This window comes from Oratosquilla oratoria, chromosome 8, assembly GCF_046742065.1.
Source record: "Oratosquilla oratoria isolate Oo_2021 chromosome 8, ASM4674206v1, whole genome shotgun sequence".
In the NCBI taxonomy this organism is placed as follows: domain Eukaryota; kingdom Metazoa; phylum Arthropoda; class Malacostraca; order Stomatopoda; family Squillidae; genus Oratosquilla; species Oratosquilla oratoria.
Genome location: NC_134784.1, coordinates 35,887,138 through 35,905,572, shown reverse-complemented (window position 1 = coordinate 35,905,572; position 18,435 = coordinate 35,887,138). Strand labels below are relative to the sequence as shown.

Genomic DNA, 18,435 nt, shown 5'->3' with positions numbered 1-18,435 from the left:
GGGAGGTAGGTCGGGTGTAGTAGTGGGAGGTAGGTCGTGTGTAGTAGTGGGAGGTAGGTCTGGTGTGGTAGTGGGAGGTAGGTCTGGTGTAGTAGTGGGAGGTAGGTCGGGTGTAGTAGTGGGAGGTAGGTCGGGTGTAGTAGTGGGAGGTAGGTCTGGTGTAGTAGTGGGAGGTAGATCGGGTGTAGTAGTGGGAGGTAGGTCTGGTGTAGTAGTTGGAGGTAAGTCGGGTGTAGTAGTGGGAGGTAGGTCGGGTGTAGTAGTGGGAGGTAGATCAGGTGTAGTAGTGGGAGGTAGGTCTGGTGTGGTAGTGGGAGGTATGTCGGGTGTAGTAGTGGGAGGTATGTCTGGTGTAGTAGTGGGAGGTAGGTCTGGTGTAGTAGTGGGAGGTAGGTCTGGTGTAGTAGTGGGAGGTAGGTCTGGTGTAGTAGTGGGTGGTACATCGGGTGTAGTAGTGGGAGGTAGGTTGGGTGTAGTAGTTGGTGGTGGATCGAGTGTAGTTTGAGCCTCGGTTTCTGAAAAAAAAATATGAGAATTACGTTACGCTCATATAACGGTATTCATATAAACATCATTAGAAACATAATGCATCTAATTTGAATGAATCAGATGTAATTTTTGCTTCCGAACTTTTACATGAAATTTTGCTTCAGAAGTGGGCGAAGGTGTTATCGAGAATAACAGACGATTGAGTGATCATGGTAGTGAAAATGAGCGTAACGTGGAAGGTAGTGAAAGTAGAAGGAATGGTGGAAATTACGATTTTGCGAATTACATAAACGAGAGTTTGGGGTGAAATATCGTCCAAATAATTAGTAAGAAACATATATGTATTAACTTGAAATTTTGTCTAGATATCGAGATTATAACTTTGGAGACTTTAACTTTGGAAAGGTAAAATGGGATGAAGTGCAACAGTTGGAGGTGAAGAGTCCTTCCGCAATATTCTGTTGAACAAAGGAGTAGATAACGTCCTTATTTATGAATGAGGCTCTGGGTTCAGATGGAAAATGGTGGAAACCACATTAATTGAATATTTGCCCACGATGAATATTTCCATGGACCAATGGAGCCCAGATATAATATCAGGAATATTCATCACCAAACAAATTGTCAACAAGTTTCCTTTCCCCTCCCCCTGACCCGACTTCATATCATTCTCAGGTCACATAGGGTGGGGGTAGTGACATTTATTCATTTCAAAGTTCCCTTTCCCTTGTAAGAGGTTACTATTTAAATTTGTATCCTCCCTCCACTTTGTACTACTTAAGAGGATTGCAGTTAGCAAACGAAATATAGTTTCGCTTACTCAACTCTTTCTTTCGTCGGAATGTGGTGTTAGTTGTGATTTTCAAATGTGTGAGTACTACATTTCTCACGAGCAATATATATATATCAAGGACTACTATTACACAGTACGTGCGCACCCAGATCCCTGGGTCCGCTAGCGGAGGCCATTGCTTTCTTTGTAAACTAACATTTTATATTGGACAAATGTATCACAACTAGAAACCTAACATTGTATATAGGACAAATATATCAACTATTGACTTATTCAAGGTAGTATAAGTTAATATAAACTTTTATAGTGAAATAAGAAACTATTTCTAAGGCACTGTTATGCTTTGAAATGCCAATTTTAGCGGGACTCAACAGGTATTATTGTATGAAGTTAGTGGACACCAGGGTTGGCGATGTTTTTTATATATATATTTTTTTTAAATATAAAAATTCGATTTTTTTTATTTAAATCAGATTGATTTGATTTCAATAGATTTTTTTTATATAGATTTTAAATATTGTGGGATTGCTATCTGATATGCGATATGATTGCTAAAGGACATTTTTAGCATATCAATATAAGGAGCAGTGTTATATAGACTTGCCAGAAGTATACAAGGAATGGTATAAGCCTACATGTAGTACATATATCAATGTAATATCCACAACAAGTTTCAACAAGATTCTTGTTGAAACTTGTTCTATGTAAGCAGCTTCTCACTGCTTTGGAATCAACCAGGAAGGATGTCTTCTGGACCTGGCAGAGTGGTTCCTCCAGGCAGAAAAAATGATCCTGTCTGGAATTATTTTGAAAAACTACCAAACACTTCTGACAAAGGGTACCGATCTAAATGCAAAGACTGCAGCCAGGAACTACAGGGCATTGTGTCAAGATTAAAATCTCACAGAGATAAATGCCAAGGTCAGCCACAGCATACAGAAGAAGAAACTGATGACCCAGGTAAATGATTTTACTTATATTGTGTGCATTTCTCCCTTTTCATACGCAACTATATAAATTTGGTGAACAATGGAGAGCATGTGCAATAAAAATGTGAAGGCCTAAAGAGATGATACTTCAGCCTCATTACTTCTAAATTTGGGTAATGACTATATCACTATAATATACTGTATCCACTCAACTTTGGGGCCTAGATTATTGTTATTCATTTCATTCAACATTGTGTAATATATTTCATAGGTTCCATTGGAATTCAGCCCACATGGGATTCAGCCCAAAGGGATTTTGCCTAACCTAACCCAACTAACCCATTATTTCTAGTGAATTTAAAAGTGGACTGAATCCTGTGTGGCCTGAATTCCAAGCTCACCTATTTCATATCCTGTTAATTGTGTGAATATGATCATTAGCTAAAAAGATAACTACCGTACTCAAAAGTAGCCTAAATCACACTGTATTCATTCATTTATTTATTCATTTATAAATTATGCAATATGCTAAATTTTTCTGTTTCCATTTCAGGATCTGTATCAACAGCTTCAATCCCTTCATCATCGGCTCCACTTGAATTATCTGCAAACCTGACTCCACCATTTAAAAGGTCACTATCAGACTCCTCCATAGGCGCCACTTCTGCTAAATAATTTTCATCTAAAAGAAAGTCATCAACATCTCTGGACAGATTTATCATAAAAACTTCACCCTCTCAAAAGGAAAATCTCGACAAAGAAGTTGCAAGAATTATATTTGCTACAAATTCACCATTTCGTCTTGTTCAGCATCCTCAGTTTCTCAAGATGGTTCAGAACCTGAGGCCAGGTTATATTCCTTCATCCAAAAAAGATATTGCTGATAAGTACTTGGATCTTGTGTATGAAAAGGAATATAAAAAGTGTGCAGATGACCTGAATGATGAAACTGCATGTCTTTCAATTGATGGGTGGTCTAACATTCATAATGAGCCCATAATATGTGTTACTCTAACAACATCCACTGGTCAGATTTATTTAGTTGACACAATAGACACATCAAGGAAACCTCACACTGCTGAATATCTTCTACAACTTGTACAAAATTCGATCGAGAAGGCTTAACAAGATTTTGGTTGTCACATTGGAAGTGTTGTGACAGGCAATGCAGCAAATGTCACCAAGATGAGAAAAGTCTTGGAGGAATCGAGCGAACCTGGGCATACAGTCCTCACATACGGCTTATACCGTTCCTTGTATAGTTGTGGCAAGTCCATATAACACTGCTCCTTATATTGATATGCTAAAAATGTTCTTTACCAATCAGATCGCATATCAGATAGCAATCCCACAATATTTAAGATCTAAAAAAAAAAAAAAAAAAAAAAAAAATCTATGTAAATCAAATAAATCTGATATAAATGAAAAAAAAATCTATTTTTTTTATATTTTTTAAAAGGATACAAAAAAAAAAAAATCGCTAACCCTGGTGTCCACTAACCTCATACAATAATACCTGTTAAGTCCGGCTAGAATTGGCATTTCAAAGCATAACGGTGCAATAAAAATAGTTTCTTATTTGACTATAAAAGTTTATACTAACTTATATTGCATTGAATAAGTCAATAGTTGATATATTTGTCCTATATACAATGTTAGGTTTCTAGTTTTGATACATTTGTCCAATATGAAATGTTAGGTTACAAAGAAAGCAATGGCCTCCGCTAGTGGACCCAGAGATCTGGATGCGCACGTCATGTGTAATAGTAGTCCTTGATATATATATATATATATACATATATAATATATATATATACATATATATATACATATATATATATACATATATACCCGTCTGGGGTATTGGCTGCTTGTTATTGTGGCAAAGTAGCATGAAGTTGATATTTTAGGGTCTATATGGGGCGCCACTACGGACCAGAGCCACACATCATTTTGTCTATGATAGAGGAAAACTGTTCATAGAGAAATGATGACACTTTTATACTACGACTCTCCCTCAGTTACGCTGTCCCCCAACCCCTTGTTGCTGTCCTGCACCATTTCTCTGAGTATTATTTTTTTGTGGTGGGGGAATTCCCTGTGGTGGGGGAAAAGAATACTGCCACCAAGTATTCCCACTTGAATCGTAAGAGGCGAGAAGAAAGGGACGGGGATTGGGACTAGGCATCCTTCTCCTTGTAGCCCCACAGGGGACATTCTTAAACAAAAAAGAGAAGGCATAAGAGGGTCTGGGAGTTTTCAGACCAGCACCCTAAGGTTTGAGTCTTTTAATGTGCGTGGATGTGGTACAGATGATATATATATACTGTATATATGTGTATATATATATATATATATATATATGTATATATTATGAGTATATATATATATATATATATATATATATATATATATTGAAGAAAATAGCAATTGATGCATTGATGATCTTCTTGTGTAGAGTTTCAATACGTCTAACTATAGACTTGGCTTCAGGAGGTAAGTTTGCTATCGCTGGTCCAAAGGACATGATTCAAACTCGGAAGGGAGAAGAGTAGCGTTTTACTGGAGCTTGACGTTTCGTACACTGTGTACATTTTCAAAAGCAATGATAAAAGGTCAGAATACATAGACTTATATACTAAAAGAGAGGATCATAGTGAACATAAAGAGAACCAATAGGAAATGTTCACTATGATCCTCTCTTTTAGTATATAAGTCTATGTATTCTGACCTTTTGTCATTGCTTTTGAAAATGTACACAGTGTACGAAACGTCAAGCTCCAGTAAAACGCTACTCTTCTCCCTTCCGAGTTTGAATCATGTCCTTTGGACCAGCGATAGCAAACTTACCTCCTGAAGCCAAGTCTATAGTTAGACGTATTGAAACTACACAAGATCATCAATGCATCAATTGCTATTTTCTTCAATGAAACCTATCTACAGGAAAACCTGCTGCCGAAATATACAAATATATATATATATATATATATACATTACATATATATATATTAATATGCATATATATATATATATATATATATATATATATCAATATGCATACAGTATATATATATATGTTTATATATATATTAATATGCATATATATATATACATATATATATATATATATATATATATGTATATATATACATATATATACATATATATATATATAGATATATTTATATGTATATATAAATATATATTTATATATATATATATACATATTTATATCTTTATATATATGTACTGTATATCTATATATATATATATATATATATATATATATATATATATATATATATATGTATATGTATGTATATACATATATATCTACTGTATATCTATATATATATATAGATATATATATATATATGTATATATATATATATACATTATATATATATACATATATATAGATATATATAAATATATATATATGTATATATATATATGAACATTTTTAGAAGCTCCGCCGTGGGATTCGAACCTCGACCCGTGCGTCCATAATCACGAGGCCAAGATGCTAACGACCATGCTACATGTGATAGTTGAAAAGGACTGAACAAGTCCCCGGCCACGCTTTACGTAACAGGTCGAGGTGTATACACCACTTACATCATCACCATTCCCACACATTGTGAGCGGTGTCACAATCATCACCCCGACATCCCGTCGCCAGACACGTCCGCCCTAACAAGCTGAGCTTAGCACTTATCGCAGGAAAGCTGACCTAACATTTTAGCAGCCGAGCACACCGTCCCCGAGCGCCCACAAACAAGACGCGCACGGACACACGAACATACACATAATGGATGCCATTAGTCACAACTCACATTAACACACGGAAACACAATACACATAAGACCTTTCCCCCTGGACATACTACGTAAGATAAATATAATAGATAACAGTTTATAAACCCAGAATAATACTGTTGTTACATACTTATGGTATCATGTATAACAACTGAAATTGATAAGTAACCAAAGCACCTCAAGAAATTGCTATGTCACCACTTCCGGTCAACAAAATGACCGCGGGGATCTGGAGAGAGAACCAGTCGGTGTTAGACGTGCTTGGTGTTACTAGTGTACAGACATATTGTATAATCCTGTGTTAAGAAATAAACGAGAGAAAACCAGAGTGCGGTTTATAACCCCAAGCGGGTATACAAGTGACTAACTTAGTGATTGAAGATTACCGGGAGCAGGACACTCAGACCGCTGAAAAGAACCAATCAACCGAGTGGTTCTACAAGCGGTTATACTGGTGGCAGCCCACTGCATCCCATTTCCTCTAAAAGAGACTGGTACCTAGAAACCACCTTATTCTATTCAGCCTGAAGCGAGGCAGCCACGCCCATCGTTCAGAAGCACGAAACCTCGGTCACAGAGCTGACATCGCCTGCCCCTGACTTCCAATCTACCGCACACTACACTGTACACTGTAACGAGCACCGTCGTCACCGTTTCCAAACTACCTAACCACGTCTACAAGGTAAATAATTTTTTATCCACCCCTCACAACACTTGATAATATTAATAATCCTCATCTACCCCCTAAAACCCCCCTGATACTCGCTTTTCTTTTCCATTCCATGCGAGCATCATTCACCTAAAACTTCAAGTACCAACCCACAACAAACCCCATATACAGAAAATATCACCAATCAATCAAAAAAACTTCATCGCCAACCCAAACTGAACTTCGACCAAGATTCCTACGTCTGGCATCATACAATCTACGGACATCAACAGCCCCACCTTGCGATAGCCGCACGTACGTCCATATACCCATTCATACCTTTTTTTTCTAAGGTATTAAACGAAGCAAATATCATTATATTGAATTTTTTGTAACATCACTAAGATAACCACTCACTTATCTTTGCAAATAATTAAGTTAAGAGATTAGTCACTACGTAACATAGTACTATAATAACTACTTAGTGATAAAAAAATTCCTCCTTACAAAGTACATATTCACTAATATTTAAGTATTATTTTATATATTATTAATTGTTACCAATCCATAATTATAATACCATTTCCTTTTACATAATCTTACTTTGTATTTTCCCAATTTATTATTTACATTTAATACCTTTTCAACTTTTACAATAATTTATATAGTTATATTGATATATATACCCTTTTTGTTATATTTCCACCACCTTATTATTACAAACCCATATTATATATCCCATTGTATACCCATTTACATTTAATATCTTTTCAACTTTTACAATAACTTATATAGTTATATTATTATATGTACTTTTTTTATATAATCTTATCCAATTACTACTACAAACCCATATTATATATCCCATTGTATACCCATTTACATTTAATATCTTTTCAACTTTTACAATAACTTATATAGTTATATTATTATATGTACCTTTTTTATAATCTTATCCAATTACTACTACAAACCCATATTATATATCCCATTGTATACCCATTGACGCCTTATACCCCCCCCCTATTCTCTAACTACACTACATTATATCTTAGGTAATGCATGCATCTCTAGTTAGACACTAACATGGCTACAGGAACGAGAGCCAGGGTCAGAAATTTAATTGACTCGTTTATTTCTTCCTCTAAAGAAGAAAAACCCTCCCATGACACTGAGCATGCCACAACTAAGGCAGATTCTAGATTAATTCTCGAGGATAACATTGACAACCCACCCTTACAACATGAACATTCACGGGAAGACCCTTTTAACCTAACCCAACTACACCAACTCCCCTACCCCTCCCCCACTCCACACCAAAGCTCAAGTTACCCCTCAACTAGATCCTCAACAACAACAACCCCACATCTCACCTCACCCCCAAGTTGCCCCTCATGTAGACCCCCAGCAACAATCCCTAAATCCCACAACCCATGCATACGAGAACTTAGCCTTCCCTTCTCCCAACTTCCCGTCAAGTCCAACAGCCTTCACCCAACATCCCTACCCAGCACCTAACCTTGCCCCAACCCCATTGCAACATCCTCACCCACAACTCCAACCTACAGTAATCAATAATTACCAAACCATTACCCCTCTAACCGAAATCCCCACCTTCTCTCAAGCTAGCGGACTCTCCATCACTGACTTCCTGACGGCATGTGACCCTTTCTTTTCTAAAAATCCAAACTACTCTGACTTAGATAAGATAAATCTATGCCGCCAGAAAATAGAAGCATCAGATGAGCACCGATCTACCGCTCGGATGCTAGACAGTCTAATAGCCACAGGGATCGCACATAGCGATTATAAGCAGCATCTGTTAAATGTCTTTCAGAGCAAACAAGCAAACAACATTAACTTTCTCCTCACATTTCTAAATAATACTAGAACTCAAAAACAGACTAACATCAAAGACAATGTTGCCAACGCAATCAAGGAAATTAGGGAAAATCTAGAAAATAACAGCCCTTGGACCTGTACAACCATTACAGGAAAAAAGGCAGTGACATTAGAAAACCTATACACATTCCTGGAGATAGGCCTTTATCTTTCCCAACTCCCACCAAAGTGTCAAAGAGAAGCCACAAAAAGGGATTTAAACACTAGAAACCCATTAGCTTACACATACATATTAGACATAACCAACGCTTGCAACATCTCCCTCTCTGACCAGCACCATTTTGCTAGACTAAATAGCCTTCAGTCACACCAGCCCCCTAGCTCCAATACAGCGCAACCATCTAACTGGTGTTCCTACCATCTTTCAACAAGTCACAACACCAGAGACTGCATACAGAAACAACAAATGCAAGCATAACACCACACTACCCCTTGCTCAGTTCATGGAACTACTTCCCACACGGATTCTCAATGTAGAACGCAGCAATACCAACACCCGCAGACACAACACCACACTACCTCTTGCTCAGTTCATGGAACTACTTCCCACACGGATTCTCAATGTAGAGCGCAGCAATACCAACACCCGCAGGCACAACACCACACTACCCCTTGCTCAGTTCATGGAACTACTTCCCACACGGATTCCCAATGTAGAGCGCAGCAATACCAACACCCGCAGGCACAACACCGCTCTACCCCCTGCTCAGTTCATGGTACTACCTCCCACACAGATTCCCAATGTAGAGCTCAACAACAAATCAAACAACCCACGCCCCCCCAGACCCCCCAACATGTCAAAACCAACACGGCCAGGCAAATACTGCAACCTACACAAAACCACAACTCACTCCAACGAGGAATGTTCTCAACAAAAATCACAACCACAACCTCATCAGAGAACAAACAAACAAGTTACCGCACCTCGACAAACACCCTCCTCCCACACAACACATACAACTCAACACCGATTGGGGGAACGTGCACCAGCCTCACGCACCAGACCACCATAGGAACGTCCGACACACCACACAACTATATCACCCTAAAGGTGACATTAGATCAAATTACTGTTGACATGATGGTTGATACAGGAACAAACCTGAACCTCATCCCCAGAGCTCTCTATGAAGCACTAAATGACCCACCCCAAATTCAGTATTCAAATACGGAAGGCCTACTGATAGAAGGATCAACCATATCACTTCATGATATGATTGATATAAATATAGAAGTAAACAATTCCCAGGTAGGCTTCACATCCTTCCACTTAGCTGATGAATGGAGTCTCGACCAACAAGGTATAATAGGTTTAAAGTCCCTACGAGACTGGAAGTCCATCATCAACTTAGATACCAACAAAATCTCCTTCCGAGATGAAAGTAATGAATCAACACTTCCTGAAACACCCGACCCAGACACACAACCTCTTTCATATCTATCTAGCTTAAATAAACCCACTCCAACTAAGAGCTACTCATTCCGTCCACCACCTTATGTCACCTCAAAAGCACTGATGTCTAACACAGTCATCATACCCCCTAGACATTCAATAACAGTTCCACTATACATACCCGGAGCAATAGAACATTAGGATGTCATAATTGACCCAGATACGTCAAGAATAAATAACATAACCCTAGAATCTTCATGGGATGTAGTGTCAGAAAATAAACACACCCTAGCTATGTTAACGAATCTCTCAGACCAACACCGCAAAATTAAAGAGAACACATACATTTGTTCAGTCCATCTCCATAATTCCCCAATCCAGGAACCACTCCCTCAACACATCAACACTGTAAGACAAACACAAACCCTCACCCCTATACACCCCAACTAAATCACAACATCAGCCAACAGAGAGATGCGTGATAAGCTACAATACCTCCTACAAAGGAATAGATCGGCTATCGCCTTAGAAGGCGAACCCTTAGGCAAATGTGATATAATCAAACATCACATCCAAATTCCCCCAACACCCCCCCCTCATACACCCCCGCTTACCACATACCCCACAGTAGGAAAACACAAGTCAACAACAGTGTGCACGAGATGTTACACCAAGGTGTAATTTCTCACTCAGACAGTCCGTGGAACAGTCCCCTCTTCCTAGTCCCTAAGAAAGACGGAACCTTACGCCCTGTTGTTGACTTTAGAAAAATCAATAACCTAACTCAATCTGACCCACAACCAACACCCGCCATGCAAGATGTCTTACAATCATTAGGGAACGGGAACTCTGTTTTTTCCACAATTGACCTTAAGTCAGCCTTCTGGCAGGTGGAACTGACAGAGGAATCAAAACCCGTAACTGCATTCTCCACTGATAAGGGACATTTCCACTTCGTGCGTATGCCTTTTGGTCTTAAGAATGCCCCCTCAACCCAACAGAGATTAATGACTCGCATTTTCAGCGACATGATAGGAATCTCATTATTCGTCTACTTAGACGACCTCATCATCTATAGTCCCACACAAACTGACCATCTTCATACACTAGAGATTGTCCTAAAAAGACTCAAAAACACCGGACTGAAAATCCAACTAGGAAAGTGCAAATTCCTACAGACGGAACTCACCTTCCTAGGCCGTAAGGTAGACGCCACAGGCATCCATACCACCCCAGATAAAATAAATATCATAGTCAACTTCCCAACTCCCAGAAACGCAGATGAAACTAGAAGTTTCGTAGGACTAGCATCATACTATAGACATTTCATACACAAATTTGCAGAAATGCATCCCCTCTCACCAAATTCACAAGAAAAGGCGAGCCTTTCAAATGGTCTGAAGAGGAACAGACAAGTTTCGACACCCTTAAACATGCTTTTACCACAGCCCCTGTCCTTGCCTTTCCTGACATGAAGAAAGAATTCCTTCTTTACACCGACGCCTCCTCTAAAGGAATAGGCGCAGTCTTACAACAGAAAGATGAAAACGGGAAAGAGCACCCCATAGCCTACGCAAGTAGAGTACTGAATAAGCCTGAAAGTAACTATTCAACTACCCACAAAGAAGGACTTGCATTGATATGGGGCTTGAAACATTTTAAATATCTTATACTAGGGTATAAGATCACAATCTTTACAGACCATCAACCCCTAGTCTACCTCTTTAACTCTAAAGACCTACATGGCAGAATAGCTTGGTGGAAAACAAACTTATTGATATATGATCCCAAGATCACATACCTAGTTGGAAAAGCTAACATAGTAGCTGACTCACTAAGCAGACAAACTCACGTGTCAACCCTAGCAAAAACAACCTGTATCCCTATGCAAGACCTTAGAGAGGAAACAGACAAAGACCCGACATGGTCTAAAGTAAAACAATATCTACTCTCAAGAGCACCCTTACAGTCCCGACCACCTGTCCCTATAGTGGAACTCAAACTGGTCGACGGAATTATAAGGAGAACCACTAACAGCAGGGAAGTGACTATCATTCCCAGAGCCTAGTTCCCAAGGTCCTACACATATTGCACGACAATGCAATGGGAGGCCACTCGGGCAGGGATAAGACACTGAATACTGCTAGGCATTCTTTCTTCTGGATCAATATGAAAAAAGACATAACCACGCACATACATAATTGTGTGACTTGCAACCAATTCAGAGGACCTGACCCAAAACAACTCAATATCAAAGACATTCCACTCCCTGCTGAACCATGGGAAACACTTGGCATTGACCTACTTAAAATGCCAACGAGCCATCAAGGTTCCAATTATGTACTCACGGCAGTCGACTATCTGTCAAAGTACACAATCCTAGTTCCACTACAGGACAAAACAGCAGAGACTGTGGCCAAAGCATTGGTTAACAACATATTCTGTAGATACAACATCCCCAGGCGAATGCTGTCTGACAATGGTTCCGAGTTCAAGAACCAGGTAATGCGCGAAATAGCACATTTATATAACATAAATCAAACCTTCGCCACTGCCTACCATCCACAAGGGAATGGACTTGTGGAACGAACAAATAGAAAAGTGCTTGAAATCCTCAGACCTTTGGCCAACGATCTTTCGGATAGTTGGGAAGATTGGCTACCCCAGGTACAAGCTAGTATCAATAGCACAGTCAACTCCGCAACAAAGATGTGCCCCCATGAGATCATATTTGGCCAAAGAATGCGACTACCCTACCAAATCTTTAACCACCCCCACCCCCCTTATACAACCTAGATAACCTTACCCAATGCCTAAAAAGAGGCATGCAAAGTATATACAAACAGGTCAGAGAAAACCTCAAAGCAGCTCAAGAAAAAACCAAAACCAAACAGCACAAGCGATCATCTCCACTCAACATAACACTTGGAGACACAGTCATGGTCAGAGACTCTAATAGATCTAACAAACTCAAACCCAAGTTCTTAGGCCCCTTCACAGTCCCATCTCACTCCCCAACAATGTTTTCCTGTTAACGGACCCTTCCGATCACACAACCGTAACCATACACGGAGAGAAGTTGAGAAAAGTTAAACTTAACCTCGACCCAACCCCACCTCCCAACTACAACTCACCTACCGCACTAACACATAACTCACCCAAGCGCTAGTCCCATCACATGACACTACGTCGACGCAACTAAACATGCACTCTAGCTCTCGCCCCTGAAGATGCAGGACGTCATGCATCCCTCAGTGGAGGTTAAAATGGCCAATTTACAATAAGAACTCCCTTCCAAACATCTAGCAAACCCTCTCTACTTCCTTCCGACCACTATAACCTTAGCGAGAGTCAGATAGACATATCCTCATTCACTAAAACATAACCTTCATCCACAGGATGCAACCCATAATCCTGCTACCCATTCTCGTCCACCTCTCACTCTCCACTCCCATACTGATACCAGGAGCAATCGTCAACAACCATGGCACCACCGCATGCGTAGAGGATTCCATAATGGTAAAACTACGGATTTCACCCGAACTGTTGATAAGACCCCTCATAAAAATCCACAAAAACTTATTACAAATAGAGCAACAAATCTCCACCCAAATACCCAATACCACAGATCAAAACTACGAAATCTCAATGACACTGTACCACAACGTCAACGCCTTATACGAAAAAATGAACACAATCAAATACACAATATACCACCTTCCCAACCCAGAAAATGAAGACCCAAAGAACAGTAGAATCAAACGCGGTTTATTCGACTTTATGGGAATCATCTCTAAATCCCTGTTCGGGACTGCAACTGAACAAGACGTACAAACAGTCCACTCACACATAGGAAATATAACAGAGGTACTACACAGACAGGGTAAAATCATAAATCTAAACTCTAAAAACATCGATCTCCTCGCCACCTCAATAAATTCAGTAATTGAAAAGATCAATCACCTCACAGCATTCACAACTTCCCAGTTATCTAAGATTGCCAATTCACAAATAGCCCTTTTCTTCCTTCACCACCTAAATGAACTAGACAAACAACTAGACAGATTACTGAATCACAGTAATCTTATCCAGAGAGATATTTGGAACGCCCACGCAGGTATAGTCAACTCTCAAATGATCACTCCAACCCAACTTACTCAAACATTACGACAAGCTCACAATACATTGAAACTCACCCCCTTCTTCCTCCAGAATGAAATACAACACTACTACCCCATCCTAGCATCAACTATCTTTCAAGAATTTATTCTTATCAACATACCTATGGACCCGATCAAGAGATTCTCCCTTTGGGAAATTTATCCCTTCCCCTACCCTTAACAAAACCGCACAATGACCCTCAACCTACCAACCTCCACCATCCTAAAATCAACAGACGGCCAGTGGATTTCACTGACCTCACCGGAAACCATGACAGCTTGCAAGATAGCACGACCCAACTTCCATATCTGTCCAGCTTACCCCTTCCATTTCCAATTAACCAAGTCCCAACCTTGCCTCTCAGAACTCACAACACCCAAAGTCAAATTTTCCGAGACATGTGATTTTCGCTTTTCGGACAACACTCAAATACACCACACCCACGTAGGACATAAACACTTCATATTTCTTCCCCACCCCACATTAGTATCCGTAATATGCCTACACAAACCACCCTCCCATCATAAGATCAACGGCTCTATCACTCTACCAGACACCTGCCACATCTATATGATGGACTCAATGCTCCTCCCCAACAAACTCCATTACCAAGGCACTCTCAACACCACCCACGATCTAGGTCCCATAACCCAACTAACGCTTCCACCACTCCCTAAGATCCCCGATACCATCCTCCCAAGTAAGATAGACATGGTACGTCTCCTAAATAAATCAACTACTCTTGATATGGACTCATTAGATCTACACTATAAAATTTTAACCTATGCCTCCACTGCCCTCTCAATCTTAATCATCATTTTTGTACTAGTGATACTAACAAGATACTTTTGCATGAAATAAGTCTTTGAAACAGTTTTTTTTCTCCTTTTCCCAAATTGCTGTAAACCTAGGTTAAGTTTTATCTTGTGTCTCACCAATATCTTATAGTGACATATATATACTCATACAAACTCGTAGATAAGAGTTTCCCAGAAAACATAGAATATGACTTACAAACAGTGATATGTGAAATGTCATATAAACTCTTATGTGATAGTTGAAAATATGACTTACAAACAGTGATATGTGAAGTGTCGTATAAACTCTTATATGATAGTTGAAAATATATGTAATATTGGTGAAACACAACCTTATTCCCCATTCAGAGACACAACATCGCATACCCATTATTTCTGGTTCAACATGTCCTCTTGAGACCTCATAATCAATTCAACATCACCCCCCCCCCGTCTCCACATATAACCACCCAAAGATTTTGTGTCTCTGACTATATAACCATATAATTGTATATATGTATCAATATTTTGTTAACCATGTACCATTAGGTGCCGGGTGCCACCTAACCCCAGGGGGAGGGCGATATGTATACACCACTTACATAATCACCATTCCCACACATTGTGAGCGGTGTCACAATCATCACCCCGACATCCCGTCGCCAGACACGTCCGCCCTAACAAGCTGAGCTTAGCACTTATCGCAGGAAAGCTGACCTAACATTTTAGCAGCCGAGCACACCGTCCCCGAGCGCCCACAAACAAGACGCGCACGGACACACGAACATACACATAATGGATGCCATTAGTCACAACTCACATTAACACACGGAAACACAATACACATAAGACCTTTCCCCCTGGACATACTACGTAAGATAAATATAATAGATAACAGTTTATAAACCCAGAATAACACTGTTGTTACATACTTATGGTATCATGTATAACAACTGAAATTGATAAGTAACCAAAGCACCTAAAGAAATTGCTATGTCACCACTTCCGGTCAACAAAATGACCGCGGGGATCTGGAGAGAGAACCAGTCGGTGTTAGACGTGCTTGGTGTTACTAGTGTACAGACATACTGTATAACCCTGTGTTAAGAAATAAACGAGAGAAAACCAGAGTGCGGTTTATAACCCCAAGCGGGTATACAAGTGACTAACTTAGTGATTGATGATTACCGGGAGCAGGACACTCAGACCGCTGAAAAGAACCAATCAACCGAGTGGTTCTACAAGCGGTTATAGGGGTTCGAATCCCACGGCGGAGCTTCTAAAAATGTTCAATCTGTCTTTAACATACACAACTTGTCGGAGGGCTCGCCTAATACGGGGATTGGATGAAAATGAGACTAGATCTTCCAATGTTACGTGAAGCGTGGTCGGGGACTTGTTCAGTCCTTTTGAAATATCACATGTAGCATGGTCGCTAGCGTCTTGGCCTCGTGATTATGGACGCACGGGTCGGGGTTCGAATCCCACGGCGGAGCTTCTAAAAATGTTCAATCTGTCTTTAACACACACACACACACACACACACACACACACACACACACACACACACACACACACACACACACACACACACACACACACACACACACACACACACACACACACACACACACACACACACACATATATATATATATATATATATATATATATATATATATCAAGGACTACTATTAAACAGGACATGCACACCCAGATTCCTGGCTCCGCTAGCGGAGGCCATTGCTTTCTTTGTAATCTAACATTTTATATTGGACAAATATATCAAAACTAGAAACCTAACATTGTATATAGGACAAATATATCAACTATTGCCCTATTCAATGCAGTATAATTTAATATAAACCTTTATAGTTAAATAAGAATTTTTTTTTTTTAAGTCACTGTTATGCTTTGAAATACCAGTTTTAGCCGGACTTAAAATGTGTTATTGTATGAGGTTAGTCGACAGACTGTTTAAAGGAACGCAAGTTGCTGTTGTTTTACATTTTTCAAAATAGATTATAGTTAAACCTTTGTGATTGCAAACAAACAAACATTCACACAAATAAACAGACATAGAAGCAAAAGCTTACCAGACTGCAGCGATTAATCAGCGATCCGGGCCTTCTTTACAGAGGTCTGGAGAAGGACTGCATTCTTCTGCTGGTCTTTCTTTAGGTTGTGGAGTCCATTCAGAAGAACTACATTTGGATTGGATTTGAAAATGGTTTTTGCCTCGTCCCAATTTATTCTGTGATTATTGTTGGCTACGTGTTGAAATACCGCGGAGTTATGTTGAGCATATTTTATTGAGTTTTTATGTTCTTTAATTCTCGTTTTTAATTCTCTTCCCGTTTGTCCCCAATACACTTCATCACCATCTGAGCAGGGTAATTTGTAAACTCCGGGATTTATGTCTTCTGTTGGTCTGTGATGAACGTTAACTACTTTTCTGAAAAGTAGTTAATTACTTTTCTGAAAAGTAGTTAACGTTCATCACAGACCAACAGAAGACATAAATCCCGGAGTTTACAAATTACCCTGCTCAGATGGTGATGAAGTGTATTGGGGACAAACGGGCAGAGAATTAAAAACGAGAATTAAAGAACAAAAAAACTCAGTAAAATATGCTCAACATAACTCCGCGGTATTTCAACACGTAGCCAACAATAACCACAGAATAAATTGGGACAAGGCAAAAACCATTTTCAAATCCAAATGTAGTTATAAAAGGAAAATTATTGAATCTTCCTTAATAAAACAATTCCCGAATTTTAATATCTCAAAAGGCCAATGGTCACCAGATTATATAACCACCTTGGCAGTTAATAAATTATTTCCTCATATTGTAAAAGCGGACGGTTTGCCATAAAACCCGTGCAACAATATAGATGCCACATGAGATGTCTTGTCCATGTTCCCTAATTTTACCTCTCTCATCTGTATATAAGATATGTATGTTCTCTTGTCTATGTATTCCGCTTGAAGAGGATCACAGCAAGTGATCGAAATATACGGAAATTCGTTATTTCCTTCTTTTCTTAAATCCAAATAATAGTGGGTTTTTAGTGCATATATATATATATATATATATATATATATATACATACAAATATATATATATATATATATATATATATATATATATATATACGGACGTATCTCCTTGGGATGCTCTTGCTGTTGTTCTTGGCTGTAATGGAACAGCACAATAAAACATCGAGTCCGGCTTCAAACAAGATGTTTTATTGTGCTGTTTGTTTGCAGCCAGGAACAACAGCAAGACCATCCCCAGGAGATACGTCCGTACCCTTCAAGAACTTCTTGACAATGACATCATCATCACGACCGCCGACAAAGGTGGTGGCGTTGTCATCATGAACACGAGGGATTACACCAAGAAAATGGAACATTTACTCTCTGACCAAACACATATTGCAAACAAAGGGACGGTACAGCCAGCAAAGAAGCCTAGAGGTTCAACACCGACATCAGGAGAAT

The 18,435-nt window shown here is 39.3% G+C and overlaps 2 protein-coding genes across 2 annotated transcripts in view; one reads left to right on the top strand and one right to left on the bottom strand.

The window, feature by feature from the left end:
• The window catches only part of LOC143027347 (mucin-2-like), a 42,018-nt gene extending 39,369 nt beyond the window's left edge, over positions 1-2,649 (bottom strand). The window contains exon 1 of the mRNA XM_076188624.1: positions 2,613-2,649. Coding sequence (XP_076044739.1) covers positions 2,613-2,649 — 37 coding nt within the window. The remainder of the gene's footprint in view (positions 1-2,612) is intronic.
• Positions 2,650-6,291: 3,642 nt separating this feature from the next.
• Positions 6,292-14,791, top strand: LOC143027473 (uncharacterized). Its single transcript, XM_076188759.1, has 2 exons — positions 6,292-6,993; positions 13,372-14,791. The coding sequence occupies exon 2, from the start codon at positions 13,373-13,375 to the stop codon at positions 14,312-14,314; it is 942 nt and encodes a 313-aa protein (XP_076044874.1). The 5' UTR covers positions 6,292-6,993; position 13,372; the 3' UTR covers positions 14,315-14,791.
• The last annotated feature ends 3,644 nt before the right edge of the window (positions 14,792-18,435 follow it).